Genomic DNA, 19,943 nt, shown 5'->3' on the forward strand with positions numbered 1-19,943 from the left:
TACACGTTCCTTGTTCCTGACTGGGTACACCTGTATTAACGTGCAGAACAACTCCAGTAGTTTCCATGATAACAAGGATCTTGGTGTGGGGAGCAACAACATAGGAGCAGTGCGTAGGCGACAATCCTGACATACTGCAAACTTAAATGTAAGTACTCTGATGGGACATGGCGCTTGCTAGCCTGGGATAGTGGCAAAGAAACTGCTTACAACATACTGTATGGTTGAGCCGATAGCTGCAAAAACAAGACACGCACATTTTACATATGGTAAGTGAGAGCATGGGTGTCTGGTTTCATTGCTGGCAGCAGAAGCATATGTTAAAATAAGGGTGAAATAAAATTTCACACCTGTTAATCCCAGATGGTGAGGTATGCTTCACTTTTTCATGATTAGTAACATTTATAGGACACGAGGACAGTTACTATAACACTAAAAATATATATACACATTGGCTTTGGTAGCTTCTAAGGTTTGGATACACAGGCACACCCCAAGCAAAAGTGCACAATTGCAAGTTGTGAGGGTGCTTAAGAATAGTCCAGATTTGAGTGTTTTAGGTAAGGGGAGGGGGAAAAAAGGCAAATGTTCCATGGCATATTCAGCGTTGTAGGTCACCAGACGGCGTAGCGTGGTTGGAAGAGTAACCTGAGGGTTCCTGGTTCAATCCCCAGCTTCTACCATCCTAGTCACGTCCGTTAATTGTGTCCTTGAGCAAGACACTTCACCCTTGCTCATGATGGGTCGTGGTTAGGGCCTTGCATGGCAGCTCCCGCCATCAGTGTGTGAATGGGTGAATGTGGAAATAGTGTCAAAGCGCTTTGAGTACCTTAAAAGGTAGAAAAGCGCTATACAAGTGTAACCCATTTATCATTTAAATGAGGAATATTGGGACATTTCCATAAAAGTCAATGACCTATACTTGTATTAAATAACCCAAGCTACTTAACATACACTTTGTGTTAAATCAGACCGACAGGTTAATTAAGTTTGGGTTAATTATAGCCCCAAGACTACAAATAAAAGCTTACAAATACTTACTGATGCCCACCAGGCACACCTGAAGCAGGAGGACAAACAGCATCATCTTGCACTGGAGCAAGGAAACTACAGTATATTGATTTGTCTTTAAGGGGGATTTATGCTAGCTCTATTGTTGGGGGGGACAACAAACAAACAAAAACCCGTGAACAACACGCGGCCAGCACGGCACTAAAAATAGCAATTAATGCACCGGGCACAAACACGCTTTATATATTTCTCCAGTTATCGCGAGAAGTCCCGACACCAGCTGGAGGTAGTTCGGATTAATCATAAATCCCGTTAAATAACCGGATATGTATCATCATGATACTAAATATGTGTTTTTTTTTATATATAAAAAATGTACCCTGTAATCCCCCTCACAACAAATCTGTTTGAAAATGAAATTAAATGAAAGGAAAATCACTAATGTTTGAAGTTAAAGTCAACTCCACCGGAAGTTGTGGCGACGTACTCACACTAGACAGGAAACAGTTGAGGCTGAGCGGTGCAGAATGGTCCACATTGCAGGAAGAGTTACGTAGATATGTTACGCCAGCGCCCATTATGGTGGCTGTGTAAATTCCCCCGGTAGGTGAACGAAAACTTTGACCCGTGTTTGACTCAGTCATGAAGCAGCGGATTTTTGTCAGGAAACGGGCTCCAGCTGTGGGCAGTGCGTCGCTTTAATGGCAGCGCAAAACGATGCACTTCATCCAGTTCACCTCGCTAGCTCTGTTGGTATGTACAAAAAGACTCTTACTAATGCTTTACCATAGTATTTTGCGGTGCATTTTTCATGCTTTCATGCAGTAAACGTATTTTCCCCCCCAAAAAAACACTATTAGTTGCAATTTGACATTTTCAAGTTGTTCAGTTTAATACATTTATTACACTGCAGTACTGTAATGATTTAGTGCAGACAATTATTTTTTGTGTGCCTCACATGAGCTGCAGAAGCTAAAGCAGCTTCACTGTTGGTGTCAGAGGTCATTCAGGGCCATTTCATCTCTGTAGAATTGATTTTATTTTCTCTACCTCAGACACTATGGAGGATATGTTTTCTATTGTACTATTTATCTACTTGCTGGATTGTAGAATATACTATTTCTACATTCACCCATTCACACACTAATGGCGGGAGCTGCCATGCAAGGCCCTAACCACGACCCATCAGGAGCAAGGGTGAAGTGTCTTGCTCAAGGACACAACAAAAGTGACAAGGTTGGTAGAAGGTGGGGTTTAAACCAGAAACCCTCGGGTTGCTGGCACGGCCCCTCTCCCAACCACGCCACACGGTTGGCTTAATGAAATCTTTATTTATTAAAGATTTTATTATTTTATCTTTTATTAAGCTTTATAAAATGGCTTTATAAAATCTAGAGCACACAAACTTTGATCTGTTCCAGAAGACTACAGTGGATCCTTCAGATGTCGTTGTGGCTTGTACAGCCCTTTGAGACACTTGTGGTTTAGGGCTATATAAATAAACATTGATTGATTGATTGATATGATTTGTTCTGATTTCAAGATGGGACTAATAGAAATATAAATAATCTGTTCCAGTCAAAATGAAAATCTTAGAGATAATTTTTCAAGAAACATAATGTTGTGATTGGGTAGTTAAAGGTGCTGTTTGCAACTTCCTCACAGTATCATTTTTCAAAGCAACAATTTTAACAAGAACACTACCGGCCAGGTTATGTTACCATTAGTGGTTTAAAAGTACACATTTTTTTGACAATTGTCTATATTTTTAACAGTTACAAAGTTTATATAATAAAACATTTTAATGGCCCAAATAAAATAATTGGTGTTTACATCAGTCACTCACCCAGTCTCATCAATGTACGCGCAGATATCGCATGAACACTTTCAAATGCAGTCCAAGAGGATCAATGAACAATTATCAGTCATGTTGTTGTTATGATAGAATATACATTCAACGCTAGCTTTCCAAATGGCTATTATTAGCTAAAAACATCCATCCATCTATTTTCTACCGCTTGTCCCTTTCGGGGTCGCGGGGGGTGCTGCAGCCTATCTCAGCTGCATTCGGGCGGAAGCTAATAAACGTGCACGTGGTACGTACATAATTACGTCATTACATATGAGAAGCCAAAAGAGGTAATGTAACGGTGATCAATCTGGATGTCAACACTATCGATACCTAGTATTGTATCAGTATACAAATGATACTAAAGTGATCCGTCCATTTTCTACCACTTGTCCTGATTCGATTGATCTTTTTCTTTTTCTTGTTATTATTACAATATATTTTTTGTCGTTTTTTGTTTACAAACTCAGGGAGTAGGTCTCTGTATACAGGAAGGCTTTGAGAGCAAATCCCAAATGATTTAAATGGGAGCCAATCGTAGTTTTTGCTTTTGTTTAGATATTGTGCACTAACCGCTTTATTTTGTTAAAAATATGTATGTGGCTTTAAATATTACAAATTGAATACACCATCTGATTTACAACAATTCTGGCACATTTTAAATTCAATAAGATACACTATAAAAATGTGTTATTGTGTTTAATTTAGTTACTTGCTACAATATAAAATATTTTCAGTTCTATTATATATTGTTAAAGTATTGGATCACGGCTCACAATCTGATCGTGATCGCAGGCCAAAAGTATTTATCAGGACATGCCTAATTGTATCTTTGACATTTCGGTCGGCTTGAGTTTTGTCTACTTTAAACATGTTGCTCCTTGTTGTCAGGTGCATGACGAGGCAGCCTTTAAGATTTTAGATAGTACTTGATTTTCAAAAATCTTGCTCAAGTCCTTGTGTTATTGTTGTCAACAAAACACAGCACTGGAGCTCTGTCTCCATCTGATAATGTAAAAGTAAATTGAAGCTGAGACCTGCACGTCCCAGTTGGTGATGTTTTTGTCTGAAATGCAGCCTTTATGGTACACCTATTGTATGATTTGTTTTCATGCATCCTGGTGTGTGTTGAAAGTACATCTGCACACACACACACTGTACGGAGGATGTGAAGGAGGCAATACAGGATGTACGTGTATAAGGCTGTCATTGTCCAAAACACCAGATCCTCTTAGTGGCTCAACTACTCCTATGAGTAGGGCTCAGTTCCTTGATGAAGGAAGGTTCACTGACATGCATGGCATCAACTGAAGAAATGTGAGTGTTTTCCCACTTATCAGACACAATCTAATGTTTCAATGTAACTTCTGTATTAAAAATTCTGCCTAAGTATAATGATGCTCTGTCAAAGAAGTAGTAATGTAACAATATGTTTATTATTGCAGTTGGTGAAGAACTGTATGGAATCTTACTGAAATCTGTTTTTAACATTTTGGTTCTATCTCATTATATATTGCTTATAGTCCTTAATGTTATGCATCAAACTGGTTGCAATCCCAGATGCCAAGGTTGAATTATAAGCTTTTTTCATGCATGCATATTTTATTTACTATTAAGTGTTTTAAAGCAATGCCAATTAGTCTTTTGCATTCGTTTGTGCATTTTATATTCTCTCAGCACTTGCACTAGTTTTCCAAACTCTGTTGTCGAGCCATTCCGATATGTACCCTCATTAGGAGTTCTTATCACTGGTGTTGACAAACAATAGAGTGCAGCACTGTTACCAGTGTGAGTAGATAACAAAGAAAAACCTTTGTCTCACTTTATTTTTCTTCACTTTTATGTTTTTCCACACTGGATCGTGTATTGAGATAAAACTTTTACCTAAATTTGTCAGATTATTTAGCACAGGGTTTTACAAACTTTTTTTGTTTTAACTGAAAATCCAAATTAAAATTATTTTTGGAGACCAAACTTGCTAAAATGCATTTTTTTTTCCATAACGTTGATACATACATTTAGATGAACAAAAAAACCCACAAGAACCATAAAAGGTAAGTGCTCGAGAAAGCCATAAATGACAATATACATTTTGTCAAACAGCGCTCAAACAAGTCCGTATACAATGACTTTGAAAATATTTAATTTGAAGTGTTGTTTCATGAAATATTTTGTCATTAGACAGTTCATTGCTCTATTAATACAATATTTTAATCAGACAGCACATTTGAGGATATGCAACTGTGCATCATATCTGCAATGTCGTCTGCAACGGCCAAACATTTATGGACAAAAAGGCAGGGCTTGACAAAGCTGCTTCTACTAAAAAGGCCGATTTAACTTATTACCTTTACATAAATGGTTTGCCAGGTTGTTAATCTATAAAATAGCTCCTAGTGTTTGATACATTTTTTAATCAGATAAATCTCACTTTTGAATTATGATTAATCACACTAAATTACTTGCTTGCATAATTTACATCAACTTCAAAACTTTGTAAAAGTATTATCCTGTCCCAGCTGGGTGTATTTTGAAGTGACATTTGTCACAGACCACACCAGTCGTAGTCTCGTCACTCATCTTTGCACTGGTGTATACTGTATACATTGATCTGATCACTGAACGTATTGTAATGATGGGTAAAATGACGTCTTAGAGATTGTGTGGTACACTTAGCAGCTGTATTGACACTGCACTGACACTGTGTTAGTTTTTCATAATGGCCGTCTGCCATCTGCTGGGTTAAAAAGTCACTGCAATTGATCTGCAACTACAATTAATAATTAGTAAATACAATTGTTTGTGTTTATTTATTTTTTTAACTAATAGCTGCACTGAAGAGAATATTAAATGCGCAACTCTGGTCAACGAGCCAAATAGTAAAGCGGAAAAGAAGACATAACATATATTTTCTTAAAATGTCTATATTTTACTGTATGTTTTAAGTTAAAGTACCAATGATTGTCACACACACACTAGGTGTGGCAATATTATTCTTTGCATTTGACCCAATTATTCTTTGCATTTGCCCGGGAATCATTTTTGGTGATTTAACCCCCAATTCCAACCCTTGATGCTGAGTGTCAAGCAGGGAGGTAACCGGTCCCATTTTTATAGTCTGGATGTAACATTATTGTAAATACCGTTGTATTGCAGTTTCAAAGTCTTCACACCAATGCCGTGACGTGTGACTGTATCAAACGAAAACTTGGTGAGTGTAGTTTTTTTATGGCGCTTTAGCACTGGCCAGGTCTGAAATAAACTACCTCTCCCAGAATTCTGTGCGCAGCCTGGGACCGCCACGGTATGCCATAAGCAGGAAGTGAAGTGTCGTAGTAGATAAGGGAAATTGTTTTTTTGTGGACATTTCCTGAAAATGTCATCAAAATCTGTCTATAATTGTTTGAGTTATGTTGCTAACAAACCAGACATGGCAAAAACATAAACTCTTTGGTGGAGGTAAGAAAGTTTTGTTTTCGTTTTGAGCATTTCCAAGACGACACCGCCAGTCAGGGAATTCAACAAAAAAACTCAACTGTAAATCGGGGGAATTAAAAGTAAAAAAACTACTTGACTGTACTCACTTAGAAAATATATTTTAAGCCAGAGAAGCTAAACATCTATTGGTGGGGTATTTACATTATTTAAATGGTTAGTTAACTTTTCCGAGAAACAGCATTTCCCAAACTGAAATAAAAACATGTCTACTGTAGAGGACACTGCTTCTCAACTGAACATTATTGTTTTACACTTGCTATACGTAGTGTTTATATTGTCACTTTATATACATCAACTGTAAGTTATTATTAAATATTTGCTTGAAACAGTAGATGTTCTTGCACAGTTATTTTTTTTTTGGACATACTGTAAACCACAATAATTTCGTACCGTGGCCTTAATACTGTGATAATATCCATGAGATTTGGATACCGTTACATCCCAAGTGTCTATAATTGCAAATTATATTGAATACAAATTGCTGGTCGGTCTGGGGAATTTGGCTGGCGTTCATGATTGTCACTCACTGCTGTCTAAATTGTACCTGTCTCATTTTGCAGTCATGTTGTTGTTACGATAAGCGAGACTAGGAATATTCAAATAAATAGTTTTGGGTGCCACATGAAACTAAGGACAGGGGTGCCAGACTTTTTCCTTCACCGTAGTCTTATTTTGCATATTCCGGAAAACCAGCACCCTCTACAGTAGACATTTGATTTTGGTCCATTTATGTTGTCAAAGTTTCAGAAGTGTTTTGCTGTTCTTAAGGACTTAAGCAAAAAAGCTAGTTAAAGATAATCTTTATAACAGCACTTAATTGTTTTTAATGAATCTGCTGTAAAAATGGGAATTTTCTTTAAACTAAACTCATAGGCCACTAGTTGAATAGCCCAAATGATGAGAAAGTGAGGACATAAAATGGAATCTTTTAGTAATCCCAATAGTATAACTAACTAAGTTGAACAAATGACTCTTGACTGCATCTGAAGTGAACAAGCTACAACAACACCATAGTTACATAAATCACATTACAGTGTTTCCCATAAACTGCCAAGATACCTGTGGCGGTGGGGGCGTGGCTATGGGCGTGGTCACATGACATCATCATATAATTTGCATAATTTACTACAATTATATGATTTTCTCTAAAAAGGCTCAAAAAATGTATACTTACTAATTAATAATAACGGTTTTGTTTTAAACGTCCATCCATCCATCCATTTTACAATATAATTACAACACTTTGTGTACATATTTATATACAGATTTGAACAATAAGTTATTCACTGAAATATATTTATTAATCATGGTTCTTACAAAAAATATATCTCATAAAATATAAAAGCTAAAATGTCTCTTAAAGCTCTGCCCCTTTAATTAGTGCATACTAAATAATTTAACTTTAGCCTACTACTACAACCATATTATTTACCAGCAACATAAAGTGAAACAGAGGCAGAGGTGTCCTGCCACAGTCAGTAACAAATAAACAGAAAACAGTAGTGGTCAAATACAACTAAGGCAACAAGAGAAGTATCCTACACTTCTCTTTTGTAAAGTAAATCTGAACAGCCTATATGGGCATCTACAGCAACTATATGATTTACCTGAGAAGCGGGACAGGACACACAAAAACAAAAAAAAAGTTTTTATTTTTTTTATTTGTGGTGGACGTAATTCTTTCGTGGCGGGCCGCCACAAATAAATGAATGTGTGGGAAACACTGCATTAAAAAAAATGTGTAACTGCCAAATAGAAGAGGACTTGAAGGAAAGCCTTGAGGAACGCCTCAGTTTTGTAAATCACAAGTTTGGACCCCTGTGTTCTGTTTGCTAGCAATGTTAAAATGTCAATGCAAGGATCTGTCAAGGTGTTTACAGTGGTCCAAGTTCCTCTATATAACATAAGCGCTCAACTGTTTTTAGAAATTTTGAACTGAACTCGGGAACGAGATTTGGCCCCCAGACCATCAGTTGAATAGGGCTAGGCTATACATTCAATGATGGCTAACATTGGTAAATAAACTTTGCTAAATGGCTATCATTAGCTGACCACACACAAAGCTAATGCTGTGCTTATGTGTTTCGTACGGGCGTGGTTTACGTCATGCACGTGCCAAAAGTCGGAAAAAGTCTGCATTTCATGCTGTCAACTCTCTGGAAAGTTAGCTTTAGCTTCCTCTAGGCTACTTAAACTTTAATGCATTGAATTTGACAGCCTGGCTTTAAACCCAAGTTTGGTAGCTTCTTATGTAAATGAATACAAACTAAATGTATGTATGGGAAAAGTGCAACTTTCGGGTTTTTTCAGCACTGCTCCCTAGTTTTATGATGTGTAGATTTATCCACGATGATCTTTGAGTCTGTGTCCGGAAGGCAGCTGGTGTTCCTTTATTATAACCAAGACATTCGCAGTAAATTGGTTTGTAAATTAGGTCCTGTATCAAAGAGGAAATTCATTCGCCATTCAAATGTACAAGAATGTATTAACCAGTTTGAAAACGCTGCAGGCATCACAAGCCATTTTGATACAGAGGCAGTGGTCTGCCTTGATAAATACTCTTTAAATTGAACCAGTTTATTATTTCAGGCAAAGCGACTCGGAAAAGTAATTTGGAGGTCGTTTTTATTTGCAGCGTCTTAGGTTGTTTGTATTTAGAGAGCTCCCGCAGCCATTCTGAGGCCGCAACAGCCCTCTCTACACACCCTCCCCGATCGACATCTGTTGTGTGATTAACGTCTTTATTTTCCAGTATGGCCAAACTAATAGTTTGCGATACTGTTCTAATTTAGCACATAATCTTGATGTGGTCTGCACTCATTACTGTGTGGCCCTGCAGGGGAGACAAATTGAATTTTTGCAGACGCCAGCATCCATGGCAGCAGAATACATTTTCAACAGACTGTTTTAAGGATTGTTCTGTTAGTCTCTTATGTTTTCACTTCAATTCACCAAGTAGTCATTAGAATGTAATTCCTGTAAAATGAGCAAGAGACTGTAGCTGCCGTCTGCAGATGTGCGATATATGTAATGTGGGTTACATTAGTTCTTTCCGCACGGTCATTAAGAGCCGGGGAAACCAAACACAATGGGTATAGCTAACAATGAACACTGGGCACAAAGGTCAGCGGCGAAGTTCCTTCTGTATTACTTACACAAGTGACTACTAGTTCCTGATCCCATGCAAACCTCAATGACCCAATACCACCAGCGAGGCTTCATCTGGGATTTCCACTGGAAGAGAGGTCATTCCCATGCTTTCCTTTTTAAAAAATATCAGCCGCTCGTATTGTGTTGGGTACAGCTGCGGGCATTGTTTGGCGACATGCAAAACAGCTGTGTTTTACATCTTTGTGGTGCAAAGGTACAGTTAGTTAAGGATCCTTTTCCACCAGGAAGTGCTCCCTTAAGAATTGCTGCCGGTGTATGTCAGTTTGACTGGTAAATGTTTGTTCACCTGAAAGCTACTTTGTCTTCTCTCGTACACATTACATTAAAAAGGAATAGTATCACTTGTTTCTTTTTATGAGGGAAATTGTTTAAACGTCGCTCACAGAACACTTGATTGTGCAAAGGAGAGGACAATGTCAAATAGCTACTTGTTGACAGCTGACTGTGACGGAATTTGTCTGTTTTTTGCTGAGCAGTGTGGGAAATTAGGCTCTCCTTCTCTGACCCTCGCAAGCACCTGAAGTTGCAACGTAGCCTTGCGTGCAGTCCCAGAGACTAGTATAAACAGTGCGAGTGGGATTTTTTAATTTTCCACTGACTGGTTACGTGATCCTGAGACTTACCGCACCAAACAAGACCAATAATAGGGCTCATTGAAGCTTTCCATCACACCACTGTTCCAAACCAGAAACAGCAGGGTTTCACACATATGAAAACAGATATTTTTAACTTGGCCTTTCTCTCCCAAGCAGTATTTGAAGATGATGCGATTGTTGCTCCTGTGTCTGCTGCTGCCTACCACTACTGGTGAGTTCTCATCTCTGTGCCGCTTGCTGATAAACATCTAATCAGGCTCTGTGTGCCGCCAACATGTTTTTCTTATCTGCCCACATACTCAACAGTACTGTATGTAAAGTATCGGCCACATGTACAGTATACACCACATTCAGTCACAAATAATAGTAACTTTAGAAGCCCTGTATGCACAGGTAATGTACCACCGAGATCCAGCTCAAGGTCTCCATATATAATGCAGATCATATCAGTGACTTACTCATCTTGAGCCAAATGGACAAAGTTGAACAATGTGAACTAATGCCTTCTATTATTTACAGTTTTTTCAGATGAGTTTGAAGGATCAGCCGGTGATGGTATGTATTGCATCTTCATCATTCTGTTGTCATGATAGTATCAGGAACTGCCAGGAAAACTGCAGATCATTAAATGATAAATAACTATGTTTCTATTGCTACAGTATATGTTTCTGTCGTTCATTATTGATGCAGAACTTGTTTGTTTTCAATATATCCTTCCTTTTAGAGGATCCAGCTGACATATTGGCTTCCCATGTTTCTACTTGTCCTTTGTCTCGCTATTGTCAGTTCCAATGTTTCTCTCTGGGGCTGTGTTATGTGTCCCTTGGGTCATGTGACAAGTAGTTAACAAGGCCTACTGCTACACCAGGCCTACTGAAATGAATTTTTTTTATTTAAACGGGGATAGCAGATCTATTCTATGTGTCATACTTGATCATTTCGCGATATTGCCATATTTTTGCTGAAAGGATTTAGTATAGAACAACGACGATAAAGATCGCAACTTTTGGTATCTGATAAAAAAGGCTTGCCCCTACCGGAAGTAGCGTGACGTAGTCAATTGAACATATACGCAAAGTTCCCTATTGTTTACAATGATGGCCGCATGAAGTGAGAGAGATTCGGACCGAGAAAGCGACGATTTCCCCATTAATTTGAGCGAGGATGAAATATTTTTAAATGACGAAAGTGCAAGTGAAGGACTAGTGGGGAGTGGAAGATGCTGTGAGAGCCGGGGGTGACCTGATATTCAGCTGGAAATGACTACAACAGTAAATAAACACAAGACATATATATACTCTATTAGCCACAACACAACCAGGCTTATATTTAATATGCCACAAATTAATCCCGCATAAAAACACCTAGGTGTTTGTTATGCTAGCTCCTAGCTACTAGCTCGAGCTAGTTATAGCTCAAGCGGGTAATATGGACGGGATCCTGTATATATAACCCGCCAATACAATTCAAACACCTGCACAACACACACACTCACTCAGCCCAAACAACCGTTCACCTAACCCAAGGTTCATAAAGCTTATATATTTAATCAAAGTTACGTACATGACACGCACGTACTGGCAAGCAATCAAATGTTTGGAAGCGCGCGGGTGGGACCTGATATTCAGCTGGGAATGACTACAACAGTAAATAAACACAAGACATATATATACTCTATTAGCCACAACACAACCAGGCTTATATTTAATATGCCACAAATTAATCCCGCATAAAAACACCTAGGTGTTTGTTATGCTAGCTCCTAGCTACTAGCTACTAGCTCGAGCTAGTTATAGCTCGAGCGGGTAATATGGACGGGATCCCGTATATATAACCCGCCAATACAATTCAAACACCTGCATAACACACACACTCACTCAGCCCAAACAACCGTTCACCTAACCCAAGGTTCATAAAGCTTATATATTTAATCAAAGTTACGTACATGACACGCACGTACGGGCAAGCAATCAAATGTTTGGAAGCGCGCGGGTGGGAGCTGATATTCAGCTGGGAATGACTACAACAATAAATAAACACAAGACATATATATACTCTGTTAGCCACAACACAACCAGGCTTATATTTAATATGCCACAAATTAATCCTAATGCTAGCTCCTAGCTCCTAGCTACTAGCTCGAGCTAGTTATAGCAAGCATCAAATGTTTGGAAGCGCAGCTGTGTACTCACGTTATCGCAACTGTGTATCCAAATCAAAGTCCTCCTGGTAAGAGTCTCTGTTGTCCGAGTTCTTCCATCTTGACTGCATCTTTCGGGAATGTAAACAAAGAAGCGCCGGCTGTGTACGTGTTGTTGCTGACTTCCCTCGCAAAATAGACACTTCGCACCGACAACTTTCTTCTTTGCTTGCTCAGCTTCTTTCTCCATAATGCAATGAACAAATTGCAACAGATTCACCAACACAGATGTCCAGAATACTGTGGAATAATGAGATGAAAACAGAGCTATTTCGTATTGACTTCAATGGTGTCCGAATACTTCCGTTTCAATGATTGACGTCACGCGCATACGTCAACCCTCAGAGGCGTTTCGAACCGGAAGTTTAGCGGGAAATTTAAAATTGCACTTTATAAGTTAACCCGGCCGTATTGGCATGTGTTGCAATGTTACGATTTCATCATTGATATATAAACTATCAGACTGCGTGGTCGGTAGTAGTGGCTTTCAGTAGGCCTTTAACATCGACATGTGCAGTTGTTGTCAAATAGAGACTTGTGCTTCAGTGACGACTGGTTAGAAAAATATACTTAAAAGTTTGCATCTGCAGACCACTGACACTTTATGTATGATGTGTTGCAAAAGATCACATTTGAGGTTTTCTAATTTCCACTATCTCTCTCCTGTATTTTCAGTTTTCTCATGTATTTTCTCTTGCACCCACACCTACACAGTCTGAGTTCCAAGGCAAGAGCAGAATCCACAATTCTGCCTTCATATACGTATATTGCTATACGTTATTGGAACATGCCGTAAATGTTCCAATAATATTTACTTATACTTTAAAAATGACAGGCCATTAATTAGAAGCAAATAATTGAAATGGTTGGTATTCAACTTTATCTTTGTCTTAAAATTGACCAAGTGTGTGTGTAAAACACAACAGCAACAGAACCAATGTTGTAACACCCCTGATGAGTTCATTTTAAACAGCAATACTGAAAGTGTAATAAGTGGGAGTTTCACGCCATTAGCGGAGTTGCGCAACCAACATTTTAAAGTATGTGCAGAGGTAAATAATGTTGTTGGGCACTGACCACTTATGATACTTCCAATGCAGCTACTTCCATCGTGTGGGACAAATTAAAAAACACACAAGTACAGTATATTGACTACAGCCACAGCTGTTAATACTAATGGCACTAATAGAGACCCTTTCTTTTGATAACCACACAGTCGGTGACTATAACAAACTCACCAGTTAATTAATTATAGGACTTAATTGTAGCATTAACAGTATTATTGTGGTAGCATTGGTGTGAAATAGAATACTGGAAGCACCTGTCACCATGATGCAGCTTACACCACTGCAGACTACAATGCTATATTGTTTGTCTTTTGATTGTGAACATGTACCTAATGCTACGCCCAATGTTTATCTACATTCTGAGCACTTTGCTAAAGGCCTGTCTTTAAAGTGTTTTTCCTGCATTCACAGGTCTGGATGATGAGGATTCATTTGAGGAAAATGGTGAGTTGATTACCTCAGTTCCCAGTAGTGTGAGAAGGTCTTTGTGTTTGCGTCACTCATGCAGACACTGTACTGGCAGGCGTCCAAGGGAGAGTACTGGAAGGTTGTGGCCCCCGAAGTTGTTGTCATTAATCTGTGTGTACAGGTCGTTCTCGACCAACAGGGTTGTGCGAACAGCTTTGGTCCCAGATGACTTTCCGTAGTCTCATCCCATCCACCATTACGCCCTGAATGAAATCAATTAGCTCCCTATAGGAGCCCTGAGGATTGTGCCAAAAGGCCAACGAACATTTCACCATCCCAGCCATTTCGCCCGCCGCTCAGCTAATCAACATTGGCATTTTCATTCCCTCTTTACGCCACTCTGTGTCACTCCCTATCTTGGCGCTGCTAGACATTTGATGGAATTACAGATCTGTTCACACCCGGGCCTGATGCCACTTGATTCGTGCAGAAGACTCTTTGGAAAAAAAAATACAATTTCCTTGTATACACTCACAAAGCTGCCACTATCTTGCTATGGCATAGAATTTTCTCCATTTCCTTTTGAAATAACTTAAACTTGAGAAACCTTCTCGCTGTTATTGCAAAAGTAATAACACTATTATGTTTATTTTGTAAATAAGATATTATGGTCATGAGTATGGTGCTAGATATTAGTTGGACCCTCCCTAAATAGTAACCTACCTATATAGACTAGTCCAAACAGGAACACAATCTTCAAAACAAATATGAGCATACAGTGCAACCACTAATGTCAAACACAATTTCCAAGTTGTTCTATATTGCTGTAGATTATTTTTTTTATGTTACATATGAGGAATTAACAGGAATTAACTTAATCTAAATTCAAACTGTTTCCATCATGAAACCTTTGGTAACTGTACATACAATGTATTGGTTAACATTTTAAAGTGCCACAATATACCCACAAAATAATGAAAATAAAATAAAGCAAAATTACTCCTCTTTTAAAGACACATGACAGAGGATGAACAGGATGAAGCAATACGGTCACCTGTTGGCGTTTTATAGTTATGCTGGAATTAATAAGTGTTACGACTTTCTGTCCAAAACTTTTTAGAAAAATAAAATACATAAAAATAAATAATACAAAAAATAATAAAAATTATATTTATAATATGAATATTGAACAAATGTAATATATATGTATGTGCTGTAATAAATATTTGTATCATTTGTAATACATAATAAAAATGTAATATACACTGAAAACGCATGACAGAGAATACTGTCACCTGGCGGCGTTTTATAGATACTGCCTGAATTAACAAGTGTTACGACTTTCTGTCAACAAGTTTTAGAAAAATCACAGGATTTACGTCTACTAAAACATGCAAACTTGATAGCACACATAAAGCTGATCTACTAAGCCTGTTCGTTGAGGATTACATACTTTAAATGAACAATGTAACAAAAGCGATCCATTTAGCATGTTAACCTTCATGTACAGTATATGCTGTTATCCAGAACGGCCACAATATTGAGAGAAGGAGATGCACATATGCTCATTTAGCGCTCACAATGTGATTTATCAAGCCTGAAACTGTTTGCGGCCACTGTTTTCATGTCTTTATTTAGTATGTTTGGAAGGTACGGGCAAACTGGCACAGTTACGCACAAATGACTGTGAAGGAGGGAATGAATGTGTGTCAACATATCTGTCAGAAATGTAAATATTAGACATATCGTGTATTCGCAATGCCATTTTATAATGCTACATCTGCTGGATGACTTAAGGGGGCTGATTTAAAATTAATTGAATACATTTTTTGGGGTGTTTGTTTATTGGCGTTTTTATTTTTTTATTTTGTGATGTTGTCATCTTGTCCTGCAGAGATTATAGAGTTCCATGACAGAGGAGGTTCTGGCACATTTGTTGACAAAACCAAAGGGGAAGAAGACCCAACAGGTGATTAAATCAGCAGCAGAATATAACGCTCAGGGCAAATATGTATTTGAGCATTGAACGTCATATGAGCTGACAGCTTCCTGGTGTTTTTGTCTTTTAGATCAGTTCACTCTGATAGTCATCGTTGTAGCTGTGAGCATGTTGGCTCTCTCTGTTGCAGCTATAGTTGGTAAGTGTTGTACTTGAGAGGAAGTGGGTGTTTCAAGTCCACTGGTGACAAGCCCTTCAATGTGTGGCTGAAATCCCTGCGTGCCATGTAATATTGTGAAGAACTGAATAAATGTATTCTATGTATGTGACATGTTCCCTTTCTGTCTTGCAGCTGTAATATTAGTCAGACGCCGCATGCACAAACAGCAAGGGTAAGGTCGCATTTCTTCACTGTCAAACTTGCATTTTTATTTTCTATTTGTTATATGTATTTTATTTTTTATTGTAGCTGTTGAATGGCTCTACTATGCAGACTATTTTAGTGTGTCAGACACAATGCCTGACAAAAGGATTAAAAAATGCTTGTAAGAAGAAGAATACACTATATAGAAAATTTATAGCACAAAGAACTATAGAGGCAGAAATTAAGTACAAAAAGTATAAAAACAAGTTAACAGACATACTACGATCATGTAGAAAAGAATATTACAGTGAATTATTGGACAGGAACAAAAATAATATGAGAGCAACATGGGGCATCCTCAATAGCATTATTAAAAATGGAACTAAGAGGGACTACCCTCAATACTTCTTAGATGAAAATAAAAAAAATGACAATATAAAGGAAGTAGTTGAAAGCTTCAATAATTATTTTGTAAATATTGGACCAAAATTGGAAGAAAGGATTCCAGACCCAGTTCCAATTGAGGACTATAATGATACCATAGAGCGAAATCCCAACTCAATGTTCCTCAGTAATGTGACACAGGAGGAAATAGTTACAATCGTGAAAAAATGTAAATCTAAGACTTCAACTGATTGTAACGGAATTGATATGGAAACGATAAAAAAGGTTATTGAAGAGATCTCAGGACCACTAATGTATATTAGTAACCTATCATTTCAAACAGGTACATTTCCAAACAAAATGAAAATAGCTAAAGTTGCACCAATTTATAAGACTGGAGACAAACATCAATTTACAAATTATAGACCTGTTTCTCTACTTCCACAATTTTCTAAAATCATTGAAAAACTGTTCAATAACAGATTAGAAAGTTTCATAAATAAAAATAGAATACTCGAAGAGAACCAATATGGATACAGAGCTAATGTTTCAACTTCAATGGCTTTAATTGAAATTACAGAAGAAATTACCAATGCAATAGATAGTAAAAAATGTGCGGCAGCGGCTTTTATGGATCTAACTAAAGCATTTGACACAATTAATCACAATATTTTAATCAAAAAACTAGAACGATATGGCATCAGAGGGTTAGTCTTAAACTGGATAAGAAGTTATCTAACGAACAGGAAACAATACGTGAAGCTAGGCGAACACACGTCTACAACGCTAAATATATCCTGTGGTGTACCTCAGGGATTAATACTAAGACCTAAATTATTCAATCTCTATATAAATGACATTTGTAAAGTTACAAAAGATTTAAAGTTAGTATTATTTGCGGATGATAGAACAGCGTTTTGTTCAGGAGAGAACACAAAGGAGATAATACAAATAATAACAGAAGAAATTAACAAATTAAAAAGATGGTTTGACAAAAACAGACTATCGTTGAATCTTAGTAAAACTAAAATAATGCTATTTGGTAACAGTAGAAGAGAAAGTCAAACACAAATACAAATAGACTGAATAGAAATTGAAAGAGTAAACGAAACCACATTTCTAGGTATAATGATTGATGATAAATTGAACTGGAAATCTCACGTAAAAAATATACAACATAAAGTTGCAAGAAACACGTCAATAATGAATAAAGCAAAACATGTTCTAGACCAAAAATCCCTTCATATTCTCTACTGCTCACTAGTGTTACCATATCTGAGCAACTGTGTAGAAATATGGGGAAATAATTACAAAAGTACACTTCATTCATTAACGGTGTTACAAAAAAGATCAGTTACAATAATACATAATGTTGGATATAGAGAACATACCAAACCCTTTATTTATTGAATCAAAAATACTGAAATTCCACGACATAGTGAATTTGCAAACAGCTAAAATTATGCACAAAGCAAACTATAACCTGCTACCCAAGAATATACAACAATTCTTCTCAAAAAAAGAGGAGAAATATAATCTTAGAGAAAAACGTAATTTAAAACATTTCTTTGCACGTACAACGCTTAAGACCTTCAGTATATCAGTATGTGGAATTAAATTATGGAATGGATTAAGCAAAGCAATCAAACAATTTACTAATATGATACACTTCAAGAAACTCTTCAAACTTAGTGTTTACAAAGTACAAAGAAGAAGAACCATGACAAACATTCTCAATTTATTTCATCCATCCATTCATTCATTCTTAAAGTAATCTTACTTATCTCATCATATGAAATATGACTTACTTCACCAATTATTATTATTAAATTCTTACTATTATTTATTGATTTATTTTTATTGTGATTACTTATGGAGTTTATTGTGAAAAAATTGTGAACAGGAAGTGAACAAAAAGTTTTGCAACTGTTATGTAAAGAAAAGGGGTAGGATTAAATAAGCTCTGCTTCTTCCTACTCCTTTTCGAACATGTTGAAAAGAAACTGGAAATTGTGATGTATCATGTTGTATGCTTGCATGTTCGAAATAAACTCAAACTCAAACTCAACTCAAACTTTTATGTGAAGTTAGCCTGTAGGAGACCGAACCAGTCTGGTGGCTAACAGTCACCCTGCTGCCTTTGCCCATTTGGCCCACATTACCCAACCCAGCAGCCTCGAAACCAGAAAAAAACACCTAGGTGGCAAATTGAAACCAGCTTTCACCCTTCCAAGCCTGCTTGGACTTGCTAAGCAATTACTATCCCAGCCTGAGGTCTTCATGCGTCACCCTGGAGCACACCCTGCATCTTCCCCATCTTAAACGGTTAGCACCACTGGTCTCACGTGACCAAATCGGACAAGATCTAACTTGTTCTACAGCTAACCTCATGATGGACCTTAAACACATGTTTTGTTTTTCCAAATACATCGACCGTGTTCTAATGATACTGTTTCCTATCAGCAGTCACCACACCAAAGCTTGAAGCGTTTTATTTGTTGTTTTGATAAAGTGACAAAGATTTTTATGCTGATAATCTTGAAACATTGGTCAGGTCACTTGCAAATGTCTGAATGAAATTGTATCAGTGGACTGAATAATGCGTCTGATTGTGTCTGCTCATGTAACTGGGAATGCCCCAAATCACACAACAAACTGAAGTCCTTTCAAAATAATTGCAGTTTGCCTATTTCACACTATCTGCACATTTTGGTGCACCATATTTTGATCTAAAAGTAGGCTGTTATTAACAGACTCTTCAAACAATGCGACTTGAAAATCCCCCCAAAAACAGATACAGTAATTTAAAATAGTGGACATGCAGTATTTAAATAAACAGAAAGGGGGCAGCAGTACGCCTAAAAATAATTTGGGATTTTTTTGTGTGAAAGTAACTAATGCTCCTTTAAAACTGTCCCATTTCTTAGCCCCTCCTGTTTTTTGCCTGTGTTTTTGCTGGATGTACAGCTTGCTTTACCTGCCACTTCTACATCCTAAAAAAAAAAAAAAAAAAAATATATATATATATATATATATATATATATATATATATATATATATATATATATATATATATATATATATATATATATATATATATATATATATATATATATATTACATTTGCAACAAAGTAATCAATATTAAAAGTATTATTATTTTTACTAGTTTTAAAATCTTGGGCCACCAGTTTTATTGTATTAATAATTTTATTTAAGCGCACATTTTGTAGAATTACACTACAAATACAAAAAAAGTAAATTACCAATGCTGTGTCTCAAATCGAATATGTCTGTACTTATATTATGTTTATTATATACACTGGCTTCTTAGTTCCTGAAGCCTGACATTTTAAATTGTGTAGTTCTGTACCAAATCCATTACATGACCATCGTAGTATTGAGCCGCTTCCTCTTCTTTTTTTCTCTTTTTTTCATTTTGAATTCAAACCACTCA

At 37.1% G+C, this 19,943-nt stretch overlaps 2 protein-coding genes across 9 annotated transcripts in view; one reads left to right on the forward strand and one right to left on the reverse strand.

Moving 5' to 3' along the window:
- The window catches only part of LOC133660066 (IgGFc-binding protein), a 32,326-nt gene extending 31,110 nt beyond the window's left edge, over nucleotides 1–1,216 (reverse strand). For all 3 annotated transcript variants that reach the window (XM_062063162.1, XM_062063161.1, XM_062063160.1), the window contains exon 1: nucleotides 1,042–1,216. In XM_062063162.1, coding sequence (XP_061919146.1) covers nucleotides 1,042–1,087 — 46 coding nt within the window. In that variant the 5' untranslated portion in view covers nucleotides 1,088–1,216. The remainder of the gene's footprint in view (nucleotides 1–1,041) is intronic.
- Nucleotides 1–19,943, forward strand: part of si:dkey-262k9.2 (uncharacterized) — a 25,569-nt gene continuing 5,626 nt past the window's right edge. Inside the window, exons 1-8 of one of the 6 annotated variants that reach the window (XM_062063166.1) lie at nucleotides 1,494–1,614; nucleotides 1,677–1,764; nucleotides 10,279–10,336; nucleotides 10,645–10,680; nucleotides 13,804–13,836; nucleotides 15,695–15,769; nucleotides 15,870–15,938; nucleotides 16,092–16,131. In XM_062063166.1, the coding sequence (XP_061919150.1) occupies nucleotides 1,729–1,764; nucleotides 10,279–10,336; nucleotides 10,645–10,680; nucleotides 13,804–13,836; nucleotides 15,695–15,769; nucleotides 15,870–15,938; nucleotides 16,092–16,131 (347 nt within the window). In that variant the 5' untranslated portion in view covers nucleotides 1,494–1,614; nucleotides 1,677–1,728. Of the gene's footprint in view, nucleotides 149–1,493; nucleotides 1,765–4,116; nucleotides 4,178–10,278; nucleotides 10,337–10,644; nucleotides 10,681–13,803; nucleotides 13,837–15,694; nucleotides 15,770–15,869; nucleotides 15,939–16,091; nucleotides 16,132–19,943 lie in introns of those variants that run through there. The other 5 variants (XM_062063167.1, XM_062063169.1, XM_062063171.1 and 2 more) reach the window with 5 other exon arrangements.

Source organism: Entelurus aequoreus, linkage group LG11 (genome assembly GCF_033978785.1).
Source record: "Entelurus aequoreus isolate RoL-2023_Sb linkage group LG11, RoL_Eaeq_v1.1, whole genome shotgun sequence".
Taxonomy (NCBI): Eukaryota; Metazoa; Chordata; class Actinopteri; order Syngnathiformes; family Syngnathidae; genus Entelurus; species Entelurus aequoreus.